This window comes from Brassica napus, chromosome A1, assembly GCF_020379485.1.
Source record: "Brassica napus cultivar Da-Ae chromosome A1, Da-Ae, whole genome shotgun sequence".
Taxonomy (NCBI): domain Eukaryota; kingdom Viridiplantae; phylum Streptophyta; class Magnoliopsida; order Brassicales; family Brassicaceae; genus Brassica; species Brassica napus.
In genome coordinates, this window is record NC_063434.1 from 28,848,532 (window position 1) to 28,871,287 (window position 22,756).

At 36.4% G+C, this 22,756-nt stretch overlaps 6 protein-coding genes across 14 annotated transcripts; all 6 read left to right on the forward strand.

Annotated features, from left to right (window-relative positions):
- The first annotated feature begins 648 nt into the window (after positions 1 to 648).
- On the forward strand, positions 649 to 3,763 carry LOC106427968 (ribulose-1,5 bisphosphate carboxylase/oxygenase large subunit N-methyltransferase, chloroplastic). The gene is made up of 12 exons (XM_013868692.3): positions 649 to 1,086; positions 1,149 to 1,312; positions 1,396 to 1,479; positions 1,683 to 1,740; positions 1,998 to 2,051; positions 2,274 to 2,345; positions 2,442 to 2,522; positions 2,612 to 2,784; positions 2,860 to 2,962; positions 3,027 to 3,158; positions 3,241 to 3,363; positions 3,452 to 3,763. The coding sequence occupies exons 1-12, from the start codon at positions 697 to 699 to the stop codon at positions 3,539 to 3,541; spliced, it is 1,524 nt and encodes a 507-aa protein (XP_013724146.2). The 5' UTR covers positions 649 to 696; the 3' UTR covers positions 3,542 to 3,763.
- Positions 3,764 to 3,935: 172 nt separating this feature from the next.
- LOC125587664 (transmembrane emp24 domain-containing protein p24beta2-like) lies at positions 3,936 to 5,439 on the forward strand. Its single transcript, XM_048758584.1, has 5 exons — positions 3,936 to 4,077; positions 4,181 to 4,378; positions 4,742 to 4,928; positions 4,997 to 5,104; positions 5,184 to 5,439. The coding sequence occupies exons 2-5, from the start codon at positions 4,181 to 4,183 to the stop codon at positions 5,315 to 5,317; spliced, it is 627 nt and encodes a 208-aa protein (XP_048614541.1). The 5' UTR covers positions 3,936 to 4,077; the 3' UTR covers positions 5,318 to 5,439.
- A 564-nt stretch (positions 5,440 to 6,003) lies between these two features.
- Positions 6,004 to 9,852, forward strand: LOC106427158. Of its 6 annotated transcripts, none has more exons than XM_048758740.1 (6): positions 6,004 to 8,749; positions 8,850 to 8,994; positions 9,103 to 9,249; positions 9,332 to 9,391; positions 9,480 to 9,516; positions 9,603 to 9,852. In XM_048758740.1, the coding sequence occupies exon 1, from the start codon at positions 6,168 to 6,170 to the stop codon at positions 7,575 to 7,577; it is 1,410 nt and encodes a 469-aa protein (XP_048614697.1). In that variant the 5' UTR covers positions 6,004 to 6,167; the 3' UTR covers positions 7,578 to 8,749; positions 8,850 to 8,994; positions 9,103 to 9,249; positions 9,332 to 9,391; positions 9,480 to 9,516; positions 9,603 to 9,852. The 6 variants fall into 6 exon arrangements, with proteins under 6 accessions (XP_048614697.1, XP_048614716.1, XP_048614680.1 ...); XM_048758759.1 differs by having other exon boundaries at positions 9,336 to 9,391; XM_048758723.1 differs by having other exon boundaries at positions 9,103 to 9,391.
- Positions 9,853 to 11,925: 2,073 nt separating this feature from the next.
- Positions 11,926 to 13,859, forward strand: LOC125587739 (exosome complex component RRP42-like). Of its 2 annotated transcripts, none has more exons than XM_048758800.1 (8): positions 11,926 to 12,122; positions 12,197 to 12,353; positions 12,434 to 12,490; positions 12,583 to 12,675; positions 12,775 to 12,853; positions 12,937 to 13,061; positions 13,199 to 13,342; positions 13,430 to 13,859. In XM_048758800.1, exons 2-8 carry the CDS (start codon positions 12,228 to 12,230, stop codon positions 13,670 to 13,672), a joined length of 867 nt encoding a protein of 288 aa, XP_048614757.1. In that variant the 5' UTR covers positions 11,926 to 12,122; positions 12,197 to 12,227; the 3' UTR covers positions 13,673 to 13,859. The 2 variants fall into 2 exon arrangements, with proteins under 2 accessions (XP_048614757.1, XP_048614745.1); XM_048758788.1 differs by having other exon boundaries at positions 11,930 to 12,122; positions 12,226 to 12,353.
- A 1,781-nt stretch (positions 13,860 to 15,640) lies between these two features.
- Positions 15,641 to 17,497, forward strand: BNAC01G39700D. Of its 3 annotated transcripts, none has more exons than XM_013868595.3 (4): positions 15,641 to 16,002; positions 16,090 to 16,166; positions 16,831 to 17,023; positions 17,104 to 17,497. In XM_013868595.3, exons 2-4 carry the CDS (start codon positions 16,104 to 16,106, stop codon positions 17,232 to 17,234), a joined length of 387 nt encoding a protein of 128 aa, XP_013724049.2. In that variant the 5' UTR covers positions 15,641 to 16,002; positions 16,090 to 16,103; the 3' UTR covers positions 17,235 to 17,497. The 3 variants fall into 3 exon arrangements, with proteins under 3 accessions (XP_013724049.2, XP_013724050.2, XP_022545345.2); XM_013868596.3 differs by having other exon boundaries at positions 15,645 to 15,962; XM_022689624.2 differs by lacking the exon at positions 15,641 to 16,002 and having other exon boundaries at positions 16,059 to 16,166.
- A 672-nt stretch (positions 17,498 to 18,169) lies between these two features.
- LOC125587755 (heat shock protein 90-6, mitochondrial-like) lies at positions 18,170 to 22,589 on the forward strand. The gene is made up of 20 exons (XM_048758847.1): positions 18,170 to 18,382; positions 18,526 to 18,729; positions 18,805 to 18,878; positions 18,953 to 19,078; positions 19,159 to 19,252; positions 19,337 to 19,420; positions 19,517 to 19,660; positions 19,764 to 19,877; positions 20,005 to 20,064; positions 20,200 to 20,274; positions 20,358 to 20,462; positions 20,612 to 20,752; positions 20,842 to 20,934; positions 21,047 to 21,124; positions 21,263 to 21,517; positions 21,602 to 21,704; positions 21,782 to 21,956; positions 22,041 to 22,146; positions 22,227 to 22,316; positions 22,415 to 22,589. The coding sequence occupies exons 1-20, from the start codon at positions 18,269 to 18,271 to the stop codon at positions 22,586 to 22,588; spliced, it is 2,409 nt and encodes an 802-aa protein (XP_048614804.1). The 5' UTR covers positions 18,170 to 18,268; the 3' UTR covers position 22,589.
- Positions 22,590 to 22,756: the final 167 nt, after the last annotated feature.

Below are 22,756 nucleotides of genomic sequence, written 5' to 3' on the forward strand. Positions count from 1 at the left end.
GCTGTATAAAGTTATTAAAAAAAGCAAAAATTAGATTTCACAGCAAAATATTCACAAATATTATCTTGCAAGTTTGGTTTTCCTCTAACTAAATATAAATAAATAAAAATAAACTTTTGCTGCACATTGCATACATCAACAGTCAGTTTAGTTTTAAGGTTTAGTTTTGCCATTTTATTTTTAGTAAAAAAACTGCTATGGACAAATATCAATGTTTACTACTAGTTGTCGTTTTTAAAAAAATACAAATTTGTTCAGATAAATTTTAATCTATGTTTTTTTTTTTTTTTGACAAAGGGCTTAAATTTTAATTTATGTTACTAAAGAGAAATCTGTAAGAGAAAATGGGGCTCTAATACTGTTTCCCCAATAAATCCATTCAACTTTATCTAAAAGGTTGACAAACAATTGTACTATAGCTGTATAAAGTTATTCAAAAACAAAAAACAAAAATTAGATTTCACAGCAAAATATTCACAAATATTATCTTGCAAGTTTGGTTTTCCTCTAAAAGAAATAAAAATAAACTTTCGCTGCACGTTGCATACATCAACAGTCAGTTTACTTGTCCCCTAAGAGTCTTTAGATCCAAACCCAAAACCAAAACAAACCGAACCAAACCGGACTCCACAATCTTACCGCTAAAGCAAGTGTGCATAGCCACTCGTCTTCTCTCTTCTCACCTTCTCCTCTCCAATGGCGAAAGCTTCGAACTTTCTCCAGTCAACCCTCCTCCCATCCTCCTCCCCACTCCGCAACCTCCGCTCCCAACCTCAAACCCTCTCCTTCCCACCTCTCCCCTCGTCCCGCCACCGTCCCATAACAACCCACTGCTCCGTCTCCGCCGGCGAGACAACAAAACGATCCTTGGAGGAAGCACCCGACATCTCATGGGGCTGCGAGATAGACTCAGTCGAGAACGCCACTTCCCTCCAGAGATGGCTCTCGGACTCAGGCCTCCCGCCTCAGAAGATGGCCATCGACAAGGTCGACATCGGAGAGAGAGGCCTCGTCGCGTCGCAGAGTCTCAGAAAGGGAGAGAAGCTTCTCTTCGTTCCTCCTTCCCTCGTCATCAGTGCTGATTCCGTAAGTCCCACATCGAAAAGCTTCGAACTTTGAAAATAAAGTCATGACCTTTATTATTATAGGTGTGGACTAATGGTGAGGCTGGCGAAGTGATGAAGCGTTACGATGTTCCGGATTGGCCTTTGCTTGCGACTTATCTTATAAGTGAAGCGAGTCTTCAGAAGGGTTCGAGATGGTTTAATTATATCTCGGCTCTTCCCAGACAGCCTTACTCGCTTTTATACTGGTAATAACTTTGTTTTGTTTTTTTCCTTAATAAGCAGTTGTTTTAGTTGCTCACTCACTATAGTCTTTTTGTAATGTTATCAGGACTCGGACAGAGCTTGATATGTACTTGGAAGCTTCACAGATACGAGAGCGAGCAATCGAAAGAATCACTAATGTTGTTGGAACGTGAGATATTGTATTCTCTTTCTTTCTCTCAACTGCTAGTTATGTGTAGAGAACTTTGCTTTCTTTAAGTCTTGGAGTCTTTGTTTAGCTTCTGTCTCTCTGCTTTACTTGATGCACTCTCTGGCATTTTGTGTGTGTGTGTGTATGTCTTGCATCAGACACAGCTCATGTCTTTGTTTTTTTTTTCATTTTTTTTTCCCCAGTTATGAAGATTTGAGAAGCAGGATATTTTCCAAACACCCTAATCTTTTCCCTAAAGAGGTAACTTGTTAATGCCTATTTTGCTGCAATTGACTCAGAGACATAAGCTTGCTATTTTCTACACAAACGCATGTTGATTTTTATCATGTAATGAAAGAAGAAACATTTTTGAAATCTAAGTTAATCTCCATGGTCAGACATTTTTTTTGCTTTGCGGAGGTTTTATTTTGAAACTTGCAATGCGACCTTCTGTATTTGGAAGTGGTATTAGTTCTATTCTATTTTATTCTATTGCTAATGCTATTCATTGGTTGCAGGTTTTCAATGATGAGACATTCAAGTGGTCCTTCGGAATCCTGTTCTCACGGTTGGTAAGCACCACTTCATCAGAAGCAACCAGTTGCTGCTCATGTTAATTGATTCACTGGAATTAAATGTCTTGAACTAGTGAAAGATTTGTTCTTTAATCCTTGTATGACTTGCTGCACGGTGTAATAGTCTATTTAGCATAGAAATGACCACTTACAACCTTTCCTGTTGTCAATATTACATGCTTGTCACTGTTAGTTCAGACTTAAGTTTCTCTAACACAGGTACGGTTGCCATCTATGGATGGAAGATTTGCCTTAGTTCCATGGGCAGATATGCTTAATCACAACTGTGAGGTACTTCTACCTATCTTTATAACCAATTACCTCTTATACCCTCTTCATCAGAAAACATTACGGTAGTAAATATTTCAAATTTTCTGCTTTGGACAGGTTGAGACGTACCTAGATTATGACAAGTCATCAAAAGGAGTTGTCTTTACAGCAGATCGACCATATCAACCAGGTGAGCAGGTAAACAATATCTATAGATTCATCCAAAGTGGAATAAGAATCGTCTAAAAAGTCTCTAATACGTTTTCCATTACATGACCTTTGTGCAGGTTTTCATATCGTATGGGAACAAATCAAACGGAGAGCTACTGTTATCTTACGGGTTTGTCCCCAGAGAAGGAACCAATCCTAGTGATTCAGTGGAGCTGGCAATGTCACTCAGGAAAAACGACACGTGTTACAAGGAAAAGCTTGATGCTCTAAAGAAACACGGATTATCAACGTAATCAAAAACTCTTCCACCATCTTTATTTTCCCTTTGTAGACATTCTCTTTGATCAAAATTGTTCACTGGCAGGCCTCAATGCTTCCCGGTAAGAATCACTGGTTGGCCATTGGAGCTGATGGCGTATGCTTATCTAGTTGTGAGCCCTCCAGATATGAGTAACAGCTTTGAAGAGGTTTGGCTTAACTCCTTTTTTAAGAGACTTACATCTCCTTCCTGAATATATATATTTGTTTCAGATGGCGAAAGCTGCTTCGAATAAGTCATCAACGAATAAGGATCTAAAGTATCCGGAAATCGAGGAAGAAGCATTGCAGTTCATACTGGATTCATGCGAAACAAGCATATCAAAGTACAGCAGATTTTTAAAGGTGATAAAATAAACCTAAACAGCTTATCTCTTGCTTTCTTTCATCTGCTTATGGTTAGTTTTGTTGATTATGTAAATTGTAGGAAAGTGGATCAATGGATTTGGACATAACATCTCCAAAACAATTGAACAGAAAAGCGTTTCTGAAACAGCTAGCTGTAGACTTGTCCACCAGCGAGCGTAGGATACTGTACCGTGCTCAATACGTAAGGATTTCACTTTCTAGCCAATACAATATTTAGTATAAAATTTTGATGAATATCTTGGAAACTCTTGTTTTTTTTTTATGGTCAGATTCTGAGGAGGAGACTGAGAGATATAAGAAGCGGTGAGCTGAAGGCTCTACGGCTTTTTAGTGGAATTAGAAACTTCTTCAAGCAATGAGTAAACATCATCATCAACAGCTTTCAGATCCATTAAAGGTAGTGCTGCTGCATTGTGCTTCAAAATGTAATTTTCCAGCCAAAAAAAAAAGAATGTGGTGTTGATCTTTTAGCATCATACAAAAATGTATTTGATATGTATTTTGTACAATCTCTCTGTCGATGTTTACACTTTTTTTCTTTGTTCATAGAATGCATAAATATCATCGAGGTTTGATGTAAACGTTTTGATATTTTTTTTCTCCCCAAAGAAACGTATGAATCAATGGAGTTAATATTGGTATTTAGTGACGTGGCAATATTAAGTGGTTTCAAAAGGTATCTTACCACCAATTAAACCACGCCACGTAAGCTCGCTGACTAAATAACTAAAGCGACGTCGTTTATAGTTGATTATGCTTGTCGGGTCTCAGTCAAAACAAGCTACATCGTGTCCTATTCTGAAAGAACTCGCTCTTTCTCTCTCCCCACCGTCTCCTTCTCCGATCTATCACTCTTCATTGTTTTTTTTTTCCTCTCAATTCTCTGATTTTGAAGGTAAATCTTATCACCTCGTAAACATTGAAACCTAATCAAAGATTATTCTAACGATTGAATTACGTTTTTTAATTGAATTAATCCAATAATTATCTGTTTTTAGATGAACTTGAAGGCTACGATCCTAATCATAGGGCTCGTGTGGAGCTTCCAGGCAGCGTTAGGGATTAGATTCGTGATAGACAGAGAAGAATGCTTCTCCCACAAGGCTGAATACGAAGGAGATACCCTTCATGTCTCTTTCGTCGTCATCAAGTCTGATTCTCAGTGGCATTTCAACGAGGATGGTGTAGATCTTGTGGTATGACTCCATTTCTTCTGTACACTTGTTAATCGTAGAAACAAAATGCTTAAGAATCTCCATTGTTGAATATTAATTAGCTATATATATGTTGTTGGTAGATAGATAATCTCTTAGCATGTATATTATATAGAAAATTATTTTATTTAGAGTTTTTATCTTGTGCCATTAGGGGTTTATTTGGTTGTTGTTATGCTTAATTTTGTGTAACCAATAGTGATTACACAAAATATTATTATAGAAAATTATTTTATTTAGAGTTTTATCTTGTGCCATTAGGGGTTTATTTGGTTGTTGTTATGCTTAATTTTTGTGTAACCAATAGTGATACACAATTTTATTTTATTGGTGTTTTTGTAACAGATACATGGGCCAACAGGGGAACAAGTTCATGACTTCAGGGAGCAGATAAGTGCCAAGCACGACTTTGTTGTCCAGAAGAAAGGGGTTTACCGTTTCTGTTTCACTAACAAGTCTCCTTACCACGAGACCATTGACTTCGATGTACAGCTTGGTCACTTTGCCTACTACGACCAGCACGCAAAGGACGGTGAGGATTCTCTGCTGTTTGGTTTTGTACCGGTTATGTTAGGCTGATAATGTTTTTTTTTTGTGTAGAGCATTTCACTCCGTTGATGGAGCAGATATCAAAGTTAGAGGAGGCTCTTTACAACATTCAGTTTGAGCAGCATTGGTTAGAGGCTCAGACCGATCGTCAAGCCATTGGTAACTCTCTTTCTATAAGATCTATTTAGTTGTTTTTGTTTGAGAGAGTTTAATATGGTTTTATCTTGTTTTGTTGTAGTGAACGAGAACATGAGCAAAAGAGCAGTGCACAAAGCTTTGTTCGAGTCGTTTGCACTGATCGGGGCAAGTGTCCTCCAAGTTTATCTTCTGCGTCGCTTGTTTGAACGCAAACTCGGCATGTCTCGTGTTTAAAAGTGAATTTTGGAAGCTTTCCCCTAAGTATTTATCTTGCTTCATAAGTTAAAATGTACCACAGAATCTTTAACTCTTTTTACAGTCGTAGTTCATCTGAAAGATTTCACATTTTCAAGAAATTATCCACTCGTGATGATGATTTAAATCACACTTTTTTTTTTCTTCATTAATGTAAAGCTTTTCGACAAGCTAGTGAAGCATTTGTTTAACAATGATGGATCATTTGGTTAATACTTAACATCATCATCATTCAAAACATTAGTATATGATATTTGGTTTGCCTTTTAGGTTTGGGTAAGGCTTATTGTTAATCTGAAATATCATCAAAACAACAATAAATAAGACATCAATAGTCTGTGTGTAACAACTGGATTGCATTTTGTAGATACTTTAAAAAAAATCTTACAAAACAAACAAATGACAAGTTCTTGGCATACATAACTTGTGTGGTCAACAAACACTAGTACATGTACTTTTGGAGAACTCACACTTGAAAGCAACTCAACAATAGTAATAGCAATAGTATTACATCGATCAAAGGTCTATCATCAGTTGATGAGATCACACCATTAATGGAACCTCTGAAACTCAATTACCCTCTCTCTCTCAGCTAGGATGGTAGTTGGCTTGAATTTACTTTCTTCAGCCATTTATTTATTGATAATTATAAATGACGTAACCAATAAGATGTTTAAGAAGTAAAAACTGATTAATATAATTACTTGGATTCCTATAGGTCCTTTTTAAAGTTATAAATGACGTATCATAACTCTATATCCGTCTCTTCATATTCTTCTCCCATCTCCAAAATTTCCTTTAAATTGTTTTAAACAACCCTAAAGCAGTTATGGATAATGATAAAGGATGCAGAAGGTTCATCTTGGTTGATGATGAGTACAAGTTCTTCTTTGATCATCATCTTAGTGGTGGCGACAACACTTTTCTCCCTCCCTTTGACGATGACAATGTGGAATCTGAAACTCGTAGTCTTGGTTTCAAGTTTTCTGGTGGTTCAAAAAGATCAAAGAAACCAATCAACAACAGAGTTTCTCAGAAGAGAAAGAGGAAAGAGATTGGGTCCGAGGATGAGGCTTCAAGAGCTGTTCCGGTAGCTACAACTAGAGAAAGCATTCAACGTGACAATAGAGCTTCTGAACGAAGAAAGAGGAAGATGGCTGAGTTTGAGTCCGCTAGTGTTTCAAGGAACCAAGTAAAAATCCAACAAGACAACAAAGCTAGGAAAGTGTCAGAGTCAACAAAGGTTAACACTTCACGGGATGTTCCTTTGGTTAGAGCCACCCAACGAGACAACAAAGCTAGGAAAGTGTCAAAGGTTGACACTTTAAGGGATGTTCTGTTGGTTAGAACCAAAGAAACCATCCAACAAGACAGCAAAGCTAAGAAAATGTCAGATGTTCCCTTGTTTAGGACCAAAGAAGTCACTAGAAGAGACAAAAGGGTTGCTGAACGAAGAAAGAAGAAGATTGATGAAACTAAAGCAGCAGGGACTTCAAGGGTTGTTCATGTGGAGAAAGTAAATAGAGATGTAGACAAGACTCCAAGGGTTGTTCCAGTGACACAAAGCAACAAAGGAGTTTCTGTTGGGACAAGGAAGAAGAAGAATGAAGCAGCTGTGGATAAAGACTACGTGAGCTACCTCACATGGCTTGTAGACTCTCTTAAAGCTTCCACAACTACTGTTCCTGTTCAGTCTGAAAAGGATCTATTAGCAAAAGTAAAGGTTGAGCAAGATACTGAGTCTTGTTCTGATGATGGTGATGATGATATAATGGTTAGTGATTCCCCTTTCTTGAGTGGAGATAGAACTACACCTTTTGTGGTGTCCAAGAGCAAGACAGTGATTGATCTCGAGAAAGATAGTACAGAGGACGAGAGTAGAAACTGTGTGTTTACCAAAGAGCTAATGGAAGCTTTGGAGAAACCATATGATAAAAGAGAGTTGTTGAAGCTCTTTGGTGATGTATCAAAGAAAAAACCAGTGATTCGGTGTAAAGAACTGAGAAATGGAAGAGTAAAGAATTATGAGACTTCTGAGTTGGCACCTTCTTATCTTGAGAAAGTGTCTGATTTCGATAGAGAATACAAGCGTGTGAATGGTGATGATAAGGCGAGATTGAAGTTGCTGCGTGGTTTTTTCTTCTACTTGAAGAATGTTGCTCGTGCTGGTTCTTTCAAGCCTTGGTTGCCAGAGAACCAAAAGAAGCTTGGACAAAAGAAGCAATGCTTGCAACCATAAGGGGCTGTGTAGTGAATCTTTTGGGTTAAATAAGCAGGTTGGTGTTGTTTTGAATCAGTGTATTGTCTTGTTTCTTTTGTAGTTGTTGTTGGATGACAATATGATTCAGAGTAGTTTATTGTTCTCCAAGAATCTGTTATTATTGATGCAAGGTCTCAGACTCTTGTTCTCATAAGACTAAAACTAGATTATGCAATTTAATTGAGTTAAAAGGAGGGTAATAATCTGTTATAGTAAAGCAGGGTGATGTAGTTTTGAAAAAGTGTATTGTCTTGTTTCTTTTGTTGTTGTTGTTGTTGGATGACAATATGACTCAGAGTAGTAATCTAATATTATTGATGCAATGTTTCAGACTGTTGATCTCATAAGACTAAAACTGGAACTAGATTATGAAATTTAATTGAGTTAAAAGGCATTAGATTTGAGGATGATGGCGTTGGGGGTTTGAACTCTGAATGTTGATTTAAATAACTTTCTTATTTAATAAGAAAAAAACTGAGAAGACAAGATTGTTATGCTTTCTAAACTAACAGAGAGAACAAGCAGTAACCAACATCAGACCATGATTATCGGGGTTTCTTAATATGGGTTTTTAAGTTATTGAGGGATTTAATTAAATCAAAACAAAATCAAAAAGCTGTTACCGATCCTTGAGAAAGGATTTTGATAACCGATTACTAAGACCATGATTATCGGGGTTTCTTAATATGGGTTTTTAAGTTATTGAGGGATTTAATTAAATCAAAACAAAATCAAAAAGCTGTTACCGATCCTTGAGAAAGGATTTTGATAACCGATTAGGGTTTTTTACTCTACGTGTCAGCAAACCAGAAGAAACACATTTATTTTTTCTTTTTTTCCTTTTCTCTTTTCTCTTGTTTTTTCTCCGTCTTCTCTGATTCTCAGCCAGACCAATCCGATTCTCCGCCAGACCACGATCGTGTCTTACGCTCCGACGAAGATCGTGTCTGCAATCGCTGCGATTTGTGGTGTGGACTAAGTTGGCTTTTGAACAGGATCTATGGATCGTTTGAGAAGCCGTCGGAGAAGGAGAAGGGGTATGTGTTTCCCAGGGCTGATGGTGAAAATGGTGAAAACTGTCACGTGAGAAGACTTGGAAGAAGAGCTTCGTCTGCTGGCATCTTACAGAGGCCAAACACTGACAAAAACTGGTATGTGGTAGTTTTTTTCATTAGACAAACTCTGCTTCACGTTTTAGCTCTGTGATATTGTGCTTGCTATATACATGTTGTGACGATTTTGATAAACCAGTGAGAGGCATGATGTATTACCGAAAGGCTTTGGAGCTCCAGGCCTTCCTTGATATGGCAAAGGATGAAGGTGCCTCACGAAACTTTGTTATGATTACTTCTAAAACCTGTGTACAAATTCCTGAATCTGCTTTGCTAAAAGAGAGGTAAGCCTTCATCCAACCAAAAACACAGTTATTGTAAAATGTTTATATATTAATTACCTAAAAATGTTTATATATGAATGATTAAAGAATATTGAAAAAATGGAACAGGTTCAAGATGTTCAATATGCAATTTGATGAGTTGCATCAGAGACAATCACAATGGACAGTTCCAGACACATAGCTAAGAGAGTCACTAAGACTTGCTGTTGCTGAAGTATTATTGCCTGCTTATAGATCATTCCTCAAACGCTTTGGGTAAAATCCTTGGAAACGAGTTATTTCTCTTTTGTATAACGTTTACGTATCAAGCTTTGAGCTAAAACCTGATCTCTGTCAGAAAGTATCAAGCTTTGAGCTTGATGATTCTCTAGTTCATTGTGTTCTTCCAAGATTTGAGGTAATTTAAATAAATGGGTTCTCACTAGTTTCCCATTCTTCTTCTTCTGATCTGTGCTTATATAGTGGTTTGATCTTTTGTCTTTAAGGTAGCAGATGGAGAAGTTCAAAGAGAATGTGGTAAAGGTGTCACTTCTTCTAAAGCTCTTTGTGGTCACATGGCTTGTCACTTTGAGAGAGAGAAGAGGGTGTCATGTTCTCATTTTTTTCAGGTCAAGAAGAGTGTAAAGTCATCAGTCATCAGTCACGGACTTGTGTAGTAATCACTTGTGCAATGCTTACGTACTAACTCTTGTAGTCTTGTATTCTTGCAAACTCTTGTAGTCATCAGTCACGGACTTGTAAAGCTTTGTGTCTATATAAACTTGTGAACTCTTGTAGTCTTGTGAACTCTTGTAGTCTTGTCTATATAAACTGTGTATACCAAACTTTTATTCACAACACAACACTCTTCTTCATTCATCACACATCTTCTCTCAAGTTCTTTTTTGAAAACAAGTTTATAAACAAGTTTCCTTCGACTTGTAAACAAGTTTTATAAGAAAATTTCATCTCATGGTTTTTTTTTTCTCAAACACTTTTGAGGGATCACTTGATGAAAATTTTGATCAACATTTTGATCAAACCTTTGAGAATTTTTCCATTCATTACCTTTGAGAATTTTTCCATTCAAGCTCGTATTTTTTTTTTCGAATTATTCTCGATTATTGTATTAATCTTTGTTTTTATGTTATTTTTAAATATATGTTATAAATGTTATCTTTTAGTATGTTTTATTTAATAAATAAAAATTTTATTAAAAGAAAAATTTTAAGAACCCCTAATTAAGAAACTCCCATTGGACCGCTCAAAATGGGAGTTTCTTAACTAGAGTTCTTAACCCCACTTAAGTACATTTAAAATATAAAATAACTAGGTTAAGACCCGCGCCATGCACGGGATAAACATTATATATATAAATTATTTTATATATTATATGTTTATAACATATTATGAAATAATAAATATATATTAAATAATTAAAAAGTCATTACCTACTACTTATATAATTAAATTGGTGCAAACATATAAATAAATTTTATAAATCAAAAAAATATTTTTTCTATTTGATATGATATATAATTAAATTTAAATGATAGTAACATATATATATGGTATATTTTAATATTAATATTTATTAGATGATGCTTTTTGCTCATATTTTTTTATCATTTATATTTGTTATAGCAAAAAGTCTAAATTAGTGATAACAAAATTTTTACTGTGGGATTAATGGTTTAAGTAATTTATACTCTCTCTGTTTCTTAATGTTACATATTCTAGCTTTTTCACACATTTTAGTAAAACACACTAGGTTAAGATCCGCGTCCTGTGCGGAATGAGCATTATATATATATATTATTTTATATATTATATGTTTATAATATATTATGAAATAATAAATATATATTGAATAATTAAAAAGTCATTATCTACCACTTATATAATTAAATTGGTGCGAACATATAAATAAATTTTATAAATCGAAAAAATACTTTTTCTATTTGATATGATATATAATTAAATTTAAATGATAGTAACATATATATAGTATATTTTAATATTAATATTTATTAGATGAAGTTTTTTGTTCATATTTTTTTTATCATTTGTATCTATTATAACAAAAAGTCTAAATTAGTGATAACAAAATTTTCACTATGGGATTAATGATTTAAGTAATTTATAATATTTTAAAAAATTTAGTTGTCAATATTTTTTCAATTTTTTTTATCAAAAAAATGTTCAAAGTAAATTTCAAAATTAAGATATTTATGTATTTTTATATGGCATATAGTTTAATTTAAAATGATACATATATTTATATATCTTTTATTTTTGATACTTATTAAATGAGACTTTCAACTTATATTATTTTTTAATTATTTGAATCATGTCATACAAAAAGTTTTAAATCATAGATCACAAAATTTGAATGTGAAACTTTTGACAGTTTTAGTAATTTATACTCGTTTTTAAGAATTCAAAATATAATATATAAATAATTTTTTTAATTTTTATTATATGGTTACTATGATTGTTTAATTTATTTTAATAGCTTAAAATTAAACAAATATAATTATAATACACACTTATTTTTATCAAATCTTTATTATTCAAAATCATTAATTGTCATATATACTTTAGCCACATTAGGCAATTTCGTAATCTTATTTAAGGAAATAATAAAGCACATTAATAATGTATTTATTGTAGTTTAATAAAAAGCTTATTATATATTTAGATGGACCAACATATTTCTCTAAGGATTCTAAGAATCATTCTAATGATGACATGTGGCTACAAAAAATGTTGCAATGCTTCTCAAATAATATATAGGGGATTACTAAGAAACCCACTTAAGGATCATGGGATAATCATGCTCTCAGCACCATCTTCTTGTACAACACACTTACTATATACAACATGGCTAATATATTGAAGCTATAAGCATTTGACTCTTTTTTTTTTTTTGGGGTCAAAAGCATCAGACTTTAATAGAAGTGAAGGAAAGTAATTGCAGTTTAAATGACTAAATTACCCTTACTAAGAGTCAACAATTACCTTCACGCCATCTTTAAACCCTACCGGCAACTGTCACTGCTTCTTTTAACCTAACACCAATCCAAACTTGCCGCTACGGTCGCCGGGGAACTTCAGAGTTGCTGTCTTCTATCGAATTCTCAACGAAGGTAAAGAATATTTTGTGGGTTTACAATCTCTTTCGATTTTGCTACATAAAGTTATGTACTTTACTCAGAAACAGAGCTGTGTTGTGTTGTGTCTGTGTCGTAGTAATGGTGGGGGTTTCTGTCGGGGAGCAACAGTTTATTAAAGGTGGGATTGCTCAAGATCTTCGCACTGATGGTCGGAAAAGATTGACTTACCGTGACATCTACGTCGAAACCGGCGTTATTCCGCAGGTAATGTAATAATCTCCTAAAACTTATGTTTCAACAGATTTGCTTACTACTCTCTTTGCTGTTTTTTGTTTGGCTCTAAGGCTAATGGTTCAGCGAGAGTTAGGATAGGTGGAACTGATGTCATTGCAAGTGTAAAGGTACTTCCTTTATTACTCTCTCTCTCTACAATGTCATGTTGACTGAGAAGTGTTACTATGAATGTTAAGGCAGTGATCTTGTGTGACTACAGGCTGAGATTGGGAGGCCAAGTTCACTTCAACCTGATAAAGGAAAGGTTGCTGTTTTCATTGATTGCAGTCCAACAGCAGAACCTACATTTGGGGTGAGCATTTTGGCTTATCATATTCATCACTTTTGTCTTCAAAGTCTCAACCTTTATGGTCTTAAAGTCTCTAATACTTTGTAACTTGCTGTTACTCAGGGGAGAGGTGGTGAGGAGTTGTCTTCTGAGCTTGCTTTGGCTCTTCAAGTATGTCTTCTTGGTGGCAAAAGTGGAGCTGGTTTGTAATCATGTTCTTTCTAAACTGCATATTGTTATGTTTTCAGCTTGTAATGCTTATAGCTATTCATGTTTGGTTAATAGGGGCTGGTATAAATTTATCTTCGCTTTTGATCAAAGAAGGAAGAGTCTGCTGGGACCTTTATATAGATGGCCTTGTCATTAGCTCAGATGGGAATCTATTGGATGCACTGGGTGCTGCCATCAAGGTAAAGAGAAAGGGTCTTTCGTTTAAGTTGATTGTAGATTGGTTCAGTCTATTTTGTCTTTTAGTTGGTTTTGTAGTTTTAAGATATGTTGCAAATTGATAGTTTAGTGCACTTGTTGACTAATGCTTTCCCTGCAGGCTGCTTTAACGAATACAGCTATACCAAAAGTCCAAGTTTCAGCTGAAGTAGCGGACGATGAGCAACCAGAGATTGACATCAGCGACGAAGAGTATCAACAGTTTGATACTTCCAGTGTCCCAGTCATAGTCACGTTAACTAAAGTAAGCATAGCTTGATTCACATTACATCTTCTTAGGTAAAAGTTTACTAACATCCATATGAATGCTCTTGTCTTTTGGTTTTATCAGGTGGGGAATCATTACATAGTTGATGCAACAGCGGAAGAGGAGTCTCAGATGAGCTCAGCTGTGTCTATATCCGTGAACCGGGCAGGCCATATCTGTGGGTTGACCAAGAGAGGAGGGTGTGGTTTAGACCCGAGCGTCATACTTGACATGATCTCTGTGGCCAAGCATGTGTCAGAGACTCTGATGAACAATCTTGATTCTAAGATTTCAGCTGCAGAGGCCTGTGAAGACGATGAGTCTTGACTTTGCAATCCTTTTTGAGTTTCTTTAACTCAAACGTTTAAGATATGTGTGCAACGACGACCATTGTTTGAATCAATCGTATTTGTATCTAAGTTAAACGTTTGCAAACTCCTAAGGAAAAAAAAACTATGTGCCTTTGAAGTCAGAACAAATTAGCTTAATCAAAACAATCTTCCATGTGTTCTAATGCTACATGCTTTGTGTTAAAAACTGTGGCTATGTGCTTTTACTTCTTTTGACTCCATTGATTATGGATCTTTGTTTAAAGTGAGAAACAAACAGAACAAGTTACATGAGAGATTGTGATATATTTTGGGAGGAGAGATTGAGAAGGGAGATGAGGTCAGCAAAGAGATCTATGGACTTGGAAAGAAGAGAAGATTTGTGTGTGGTCCATGATGAAACCCAAAGGTCAAATTATCTTTATATAGTATGACCACTGTTCACGTGTATCTCAGCTTATGGATTGGTAAATTGTAATGACTTTGAAAAATTTCTTCACAGTTTACTTGCCTTTTTCTTCTTGGTTTCATTTTTTTTTTTTGCTAAGAATGTTAATTTCATTAAAGATAAAAGGTTTTTCTACAGAGAGATGAACCTAAACAAGAGATACCCTGGCAAAAAAAAAAAGGTGAAAAAACAGGGTATCAATCAACTAATCATAGAATAACTCCAAGAACAGACTCATGGAGAGATTAGGAAAATAGATAAAGGATCATAACTTCATATGAGCCAAAGTGCCATAAGGGAGCTGAATTTTCTTCGCTTCCTTGCTGCATAGATTGAATCAATGATGTGTCTATTAATTCCTTTGAAAGCCACCAATGGAGGGAGCAGGGTCTGGTTTCATTTTAATTAATAGCATAATAGTAATTTGCAGGGTATAAGCTGAACTGCAAAATAAAAAGAGTACTAATTAAATTGGTTTGAAAAAGCTTATGAATTTTATATTTTTCATTTCGACTAAGTTCATTTTGTCTGTCCCATTCAGAGGAAAAGAGTGGAACCTTTATCTTAGAGGCAACTAGATACAGTGTCACTTGCCACTTTTATCTTTACTGATAATAGTACTTTAACTACATTGTGATTTTTTTAATCAAATTTAATTATCTTCCAATTACTAGCTCCTAGTATTAACACAAATAAAAATTGGAGAGGCAGTAAACGCGTCATGGATTTCACTCTAAAACCAGAGAGAAAACCAGAGTTTCACTCTAATTGTCTGGTATGAATTTTTATTTAGTAAATAAACTTAATTTTTTTATCTTGTAACGAAATTTTGAAATAGTGAAAATGTGGTCAAATACAAACGAGCAGATATAGCGATTAAAAAGATGATCGATACATAGATCGGAGATAATTCTCCTCCATCCACGGTGGTGATTGTTTCCCCTGATTCTGATTACCAATAATAAGTAATAGAACTCCGAAACAAATGCTATAATTTGTTGGAACAAGATCGGATCACATCCAATTTCTAGAGGATGATAAATTAATAATTTACAAAACTGATTACAATTCGTTGGTGGTGTAATAATTAAAATTTTGAAATTTAACTTTTATATTATTTTTATTATATTATTCAATGTATATAAAATACTTTTTGTAAAACTTAAATATTTTTTAGATATAATTTTACTAAATATTAGCAAAATATAATGAAATTTTGAGAAAATATAAATATAATTATGCTATTAACTAAATAGCATGATATAAGCTGAATTGGAAAAGGAAAAGAGTACTAATTAAATTGGTTTGAAAAAAAGCTTATGAATTATATATTTTTCATTTCTTAGTGTCCACTAAGTTTATTTTGTGTTCCATACCCAAGAAAAGAGTGGAAACTCTATAATCTGAGAGGCAAACCAGATACAGTGTCACTTGCTACTTTGTCATTTGCTAATAATACCACGTTTAACTACACAACAAATTGTGATTTTTTAAATCAAATTTAATTGTTTTTCTGTACATAACAAATTGTGATTTAATCAAATTTAATTATTCTTGCAATTACTAGCTCATCAAAAAGGGGGAAAGATACGACGGAGAGACGGTGGCGCGTAGTTGTCGAAGAGGCGCGTGGAGTTTTTGCTTATGGTCCCATTAGTCCCCAAACCTATCATCATCATCTCCTCTCTCTCTCTCTCTCTCTATTGAAACCCTAAAAATCCTCATTTTGCACTGCAAAGTAGGCTGAGTCTCGACCCCTTCTCCGTTTTGGTGACCCCGAGAAGTTCACTCTCAAAAAAATCGAAGCTTAAATTTCGGATCTTTAACAGCTGTCTCCTCGGTAAAGCTTCGTGCTTTCTTTCTAATCGGATAGCGAATTGGTGATTTTCCTTTTTTTTTTTTTGATTTGATGTTTTGCTTTTCATGTAAACTAAAAATGATCGAATTGTATTGGGACTTTTGTGCAGAGGAGACGACGACGATGAGCAGCAGAGGTCATCATCATCCACCCGAGCCTCTTGATTTCTTTATCTGGACTGTTGAGGTATTTCAATCAATCATTCCCCCTCTTATGTGTGTTTTCGTTAGACTTGTTGTGTGTTGCAGAATCTTGTGAATCATGTTTCCTAATTTTGATCTGTGTGTTATTCAGACAATTTACCCTGTTATGTGATCTCTTCCAGGTATGACACTATAGTTGTTGTTGTTGTTGGATCCAATGATGATTCTTAAGAACTGGGATATGATGTTTTATTGTGGTGCTTTATTGAAAGAACAAATCTTTTTACCTTAGGAGAGTAACCATTGATTGCAAATTACATCAGCCAACCCTCCAAATTGCTTCTACTTATAGACCAAACTCAAGTGCTCATTTAGTCCGTGGGATATGTCTTTGTTGATGTACATTTACTCGGATATGCTTTTGCCTCAGGGCATCACTGGTGTGTTCAGTGATGTTCACTTGCTGATTTGCTTAGAAAACTCCTGAAAAGGGTGAATGCTGGATAACGATTGTTAGTTGATGAAAACTGAAAATAAACCTGTACCTGACTATAGGAAGATTTTTCGTGAGGGATAAGATAGATTTAGTCCATGTATATGGGTTTAGTTCACTCAGAAGCTACTGCTCTTGATTTTTTAGTCTGTGCTTTGATGTCCACGGAGTTACTTGTAGATGAGAAGTTTTTTTTTTTTTTTTAATTCTATAGGATGTTGGATCTTGGCTTGAGGAGATAAACCTTGGAAGCTACCGCCTGATTTTCAAAGAAAATGGCGTCAACGGAGAATATCTAGAAAGCATGTCAGTGTTTACAACCGAACAGATCCTTCACTTCATTAGGAGGCACCACATGAAATGGGGTGACTTCATCACCCTCTGTAAAGAACTCAGAAGGATTAAAGGTTCTTTTTCTCTATCCTCGGCTTAAAGTTGCTAAAGAAATTTTTTGACTGAAGGAAAAGAAATGTGTTTGTTTGACCAGTGGCTTGCTTGAAAGGTGAGCAGAGAGTTCGACGGCCATGGTGGGCACCGTCTTGTCTATCGGTAGTCTTTGTTAAGGCGGCTAAGCGCAACCGACAGTCTCGAGTTGTATCTTTAAAGCTTGAATCTTGACAGTTGATATTACACTTTGGATGTTTATGTACGTTCTTGTCTCTCTTCTTTTCCTTTTTTTCTTGGTTTGTGTTTGTTTTTGGAGATAAAAAGCCACATATGCACTAGGAAGACAGCCAAAATGCTGTTTGGCTTTGGTAAAATCTTACAAGTAGGAAAAAAACTTTGGTGTATACAAAGCTTGCTCTCAAATGTTTACTCATATGGATTGTGCAAAATATGCTATGCGACAACTAATACGAAGTAGTCATTTGTTTATACAATATGCCCTCTCTCTCCAGTCAGTTGATTAACATGTTTGGACGCTAATGAAATTATTTAGGTTATCACCGAATTATCAGCGCATTAACACTTTTTCAGAAATAACGTTAACAAAGTTAGTATATACATTCACTTGGTACAAATGTTCCGAGAAATATCATGGAGATGAGACATGTTTTGGCATATAGCTCATTACATGTTTCTCGTTTGGAGAATTAGCACTTTTATTATATCCTCTTGGATGGATGATGATCTCTTCATCGAGTCCGCCTTATCTTCATTCTTAGAAGAATAATCACTTTCTCCATGATTCCACTTCTGCTATATGATCCGATGATATTGAAGAGAACCACAGAAGGACAACGTGAGGAGATACCTCGTCTTAAATCCTAAACTACTCGACCCAAAGGATCCATAATACATTAAAATTTCTTAGTTTCGAAAAGAAAAATAAACCGATTGTCAGCAGTCACATGATGGGTTGTGGACAACAAAACGACAACATAAGAGGGTCCGGTACGTCACGTCACGACGATGGCGAGGCAATACTTGCCCAAAGCATATTGTTTGGGCCATTTCGGTTTGTAAAAATTAAAAAAACTCCATCCCGGTTCACAATCGGACCGGGTTCGATTGTAATTATCCCTAAACCGTAATTACAATTCACATCGAGAAACTTCGCCTTTAGCTCTCAAAAACCCTACTAAAACCTTCTTTCCTCCGCCAATCGTTTCTTCTTTGCTCAGTGCTACCAATATCGAAAGGCTGCGACTATGCTCAGGCTCTCGAAGCGTTCCGTCTCTACTCTCCTTCGCTCCGGCGACAGAAGCTTCCGCGTTGCCGCCGCCGCAGGGACTTCGATTCACCGCTCTTCCCCATCTTCCACGGTATCATCCTCACTTCCCCTTCATTTCCTGATCTTCTCTTACGGTTTTCTGAATCTGAATCCCCAATTGGCTTCCGTATGATCATGTAATTGGATCACACTGCCAAATTTGGCTATTAGCTAATTGGATTGCATCTGTATTAGGATGCGAAGAGAGGTGACGCTGAATCGAGATGGTACTCGTCTTTAACCAATGGAAAGTGTAGGAGAAGTGAGTCCTTGGCTCATTTGAACATGAAAACCAATTGGTTTATGGGATACCGGAACGAATCCAGCGCTGCAGCATCAGACTCTTCCTCTCAGGCTCCTCCTCCTCCTCCCGTTGAGAAATATGAATATCAAGCTGAAGTACGTTCCTTTTTCTTGTTTAGTTGACTTAATGTTTGTGATCTTTACTTACTGATGTTTGATACAAAATGGCAGGTTAGTCGCCTCATGGACCTTATTGTTAACAGTCTGTACAGTAACAAGGAGGTGTTTCTTCGGGAGCTTATCAGGTATATCCTCTCTCCTGATTTATTCTACTTTGTTTTTTTTGTAATTGAGTTCTTATGTGTTTGTTATCCAACAGCAATGCTAGTGACGCATTGGATAAGTTGCGTTATTTGAGCGTTACAGACCCTGAGCTTTCGAAGGATGCTGCTGATCTTGATATTCGCATCTATGCTGACAAGGAGAATGGAGTCATAACCCTCACGTAAGTCTTTGAAAGTGTGAAGTCATTATGGTGAGTAGAGTATTAACACGTGGTCTGTGTTTTTTTTTTCACTTTGCCAGTGATTCAGGTATCGGTATGACAAGACAAGAACTAGTTGACTGCCTTGGGACTATCGCGCAGAGTGGAACTGCCAAGTTCTTGACAGCTTTAAAGGTCCTACTGGTTTCTCTGATTCTACTGTTTCCCAATCTCATCTGGGAATCATAAACAACTAAGCATTTTTTGTAATAACTTCAGGATAACAAGGATGCAGGTGGTGACAACAACTTAATTGGTCAATTCGGTGTGGGGTTCTATTCAGCGTTCTTGGTTGCTGATCGGGTAACTTCTTATACTGAGATCTCTGTGTACTCTGATCATTTTATATGCTCACCTCTTCACCAACTGAGTAATGTGTCACTTCTCTATATTCTGAAGGTCACTGTGTCGACGAAGAGCCCAAAGTCTGATAAGCAATATGTATGGGAAGGAGAAGAAGGCTCAAGCAGTTATACCATTAAGGAAGAGACTGATCCCCAGCTAATCATTCCTAGAGGAACACGTATTACTTTGCATCTTAAGGTTCGTAATGCTTTGCTATTCTTTTGTACGCTCAACTGAATATTTGTTCTGTCAACCCTACATCCTAAACCAACTCGTTGTTTTCTTGTGGTGCCTAATGTAGCCGGATTACAAAGGATTTGCAGATCCAGAGCGGGTTCAGAAGCTCGTGAAAAATTATTCTCAGTTTGTTTCTTTCCCTATATACACGTGGCAGGAAAAGGGATACACAAAAGAGGTATGATCAACGTGATGGCATATATCTAAACTTGAATATCGCATAAATGCCCAAGTTGCTCAGTCTACAAGGGAATGCGCTGAAGACAATTAATCTTCTTTTGCATGCGTGGTTCTCTCTTATACAGGTTGAAGTTGATGATGATCCAGCTGAGTCAAAACAAGATAACCAGGACGACCAGGCTGAGGTATATTTGTTTTTCTTTTCCTCTTCTTAGAATTGTCTTGTTCAGCATCAAACAAATACTCCGATCAGAATCAGAGAAGAACTAGATGTGCAAGGATAGCTGGCTAAGAGTTCATGTTCTTTTCACTTATAACAGAGGAAAAAGAAGACAAAGAAGGTTGTTGAGAGATACTGGGACTGGGAACTGACTAATGAGACACAACCAATTTGGGTAAGGACCGCTCAACGTGTCTTGTGGGTACTCGGAATGAAAAATATGGAATCATTTTACGAGCTCTCTTCTCTTTATTGCAGCTCCGGAACTCTAAGGAGGTGACAACAGAGGAGTACAATGAGTTTTACAGAAAGACTTTCAACGAGTATTTGGACCCATTGGCATCATCCCACTTCACAACAGAGGTACGTTCTTCACGGGAAAACATCTGTTGAAATAGCACATCTCCATCAAACAACCGAAACAGATTACGCGTTGTATCTGTTGAAAATGTTGACACCACGTTGATCCACTATTGATGGATTGTTCTTAAATTCTCTTACCGATATTGTAGGGTGAGGTCGAGTTTAGGTCAATCCTTTACGTGCCACCTGTCTCACCAATGGGGAAGGATGACGTGGTTAATCAAAAGACAAAGAACATAAGGCTCTATGTCAAGCGAGTATTCATTTCAGATGATTTTGACGGGGAGCTGGTGAGAATAGTTTCTCCATGTGTGGTCTATCAAGAGACGTGTCTTTCTACTTTGTACTGATATCCACTTGTGTGGTGCTTTTTGAACAGTTTCCTCGGTACTTGAGCTTCATTAAGGGTGTTGTGGACTCACACGATCTCCCACTTAATGTTTCCCGTGAAATTCTTCAAGAAAGTCGCATTGTAAGTGCTAATATCCATTTTTATGCAAAACCTTCAACATATATGTTCTGTTTTGGTTTGGTTTAAGTGTTGTTGTATTGTTATGCTTACGTTTTTGTATTGTGTCTTAAAGGTGAGGATCATGAAGAAACGTCTGGTGAAGAAAGCTTTTGATATGATTTTGGGGATTTCCTTGAGTGAAAATAGAGAAGTATGCATCAGAACTCTTGATCCCTTCTACTTATATTTTATCTCCTTTTTTCGTCCCGTTACTAATCACTGCTATGTTCTTGTGATGATTTTCCTGACGAGTGAGAATGACACCGTTACACTGTTTACTTAAACACAGGACTATGAGAAGTTTTGGGATAATTTCGGCAAACATCTAAAACTAGGCTGCATCGAGGACCGTGAGAACCATAAGCGTCTAGCTCCATTGCTTCGATTCTTCTCCTCCCAGAGTGAGAATGACATGATCAGTTTGGATGAATACGTCGAGAATATGAAGGCTGAACAAAAAGCTATATATTACGTTGCTTCCGACAGCATTACAAGTGCTAAGAATGCACCTTTCCTCGAGAAGCTTCTGGAGAAGGAACTTGAGGTAACACTTCTTACCCCTTTGCAAATATTCCCATTAATTCTTAGATGAATAGGTGATTGATATTTCTCTGTTGTGTGATTATAGGTACTATATCTGGTTGAACCCATTGATGAAGTTGCCATACAGAGCTTGAAATCTTACAAGGATAAGGACTTCATCGACATCAGCAAGGAAGACTTAGACCTAGGCAAGTGTTGGATGCAATTCCCTTACTCCCACTTAATCGCATAATAACACTTCCCGGCTGTGATCTTGTATTGACAGGTGACAAGAACGAGGAGAAAGAGGCAGCTGCCAAAAAGGAGTTTGGGCAGACATGTGATTGGATAAAGAAACGATTGGGAGATAAGGTTGCCAGTGTTCAAATTTCGAGCCGTCTCAGTTCATCGCCATGTGTTCTTGTATCTGGTAAATTTGGTTGGTCAGCCAATATGGAGAGGTAAGATCTAACCAAATTACTAATTGAGAACTTGGGTTGTGCATTGTTCATGGTGAAGTAATGGAGAATATGTTATCTGGACAGGCTAATGAAGGCACAATCAGCTGGTGACACAACAAGCCTCGAGTTCATGAAAGGGAGAAGAGTGTTTGAGATCAATCCTGACCACTCGATCATCAAGAACATAAATGTAATCATTCATCATTTAACCTTCTTGGCTATCAGAATAAATTTAATGGGCGTTTTCAATATTGACCTGTTTTTTTACAGGCTGCTTACAAGAGTAACCCAAATGATGAAGATGCGATGAAAGCCATAGATCTTATGTATGATGCAGCGCTAGTGTCTAGTGGGTTCACGGTAAGCCTCTACGTGCAGTCTATATCAACACTTGTTTCCTTCTCTTTCTTTAAACTGAGATTGGTAAAACATTGGTTGTTGTTTCTGAATACGTACAGCCCGAGAATCCAGCAGAGCTCGGCGGAAAGATATATGAGATGATGGATACTGCTCTCTCCGGGAAATGGTCAAGCCCCGAGGCCCAGCCGCAGCAGCATATGGCACAATCTCACAACGCAGAGCTGTTGGAAGCTGAAGTCGTTGAACCAGTTGAAGTGGATGGGAAGAAATGAACAGAAGTCTAATAATATCCACGTCCTGCTACAATTCTCAAGTTATTTTCTTCTTTTATTATAGCAACATCATAAGTAGAACCCCATGATTTTGAATTTAGCTACATCAATAATATTCTCTAGCTATGTTGGACATACTGAGAACGTTGAGCTTGTTTGTGTTAACTC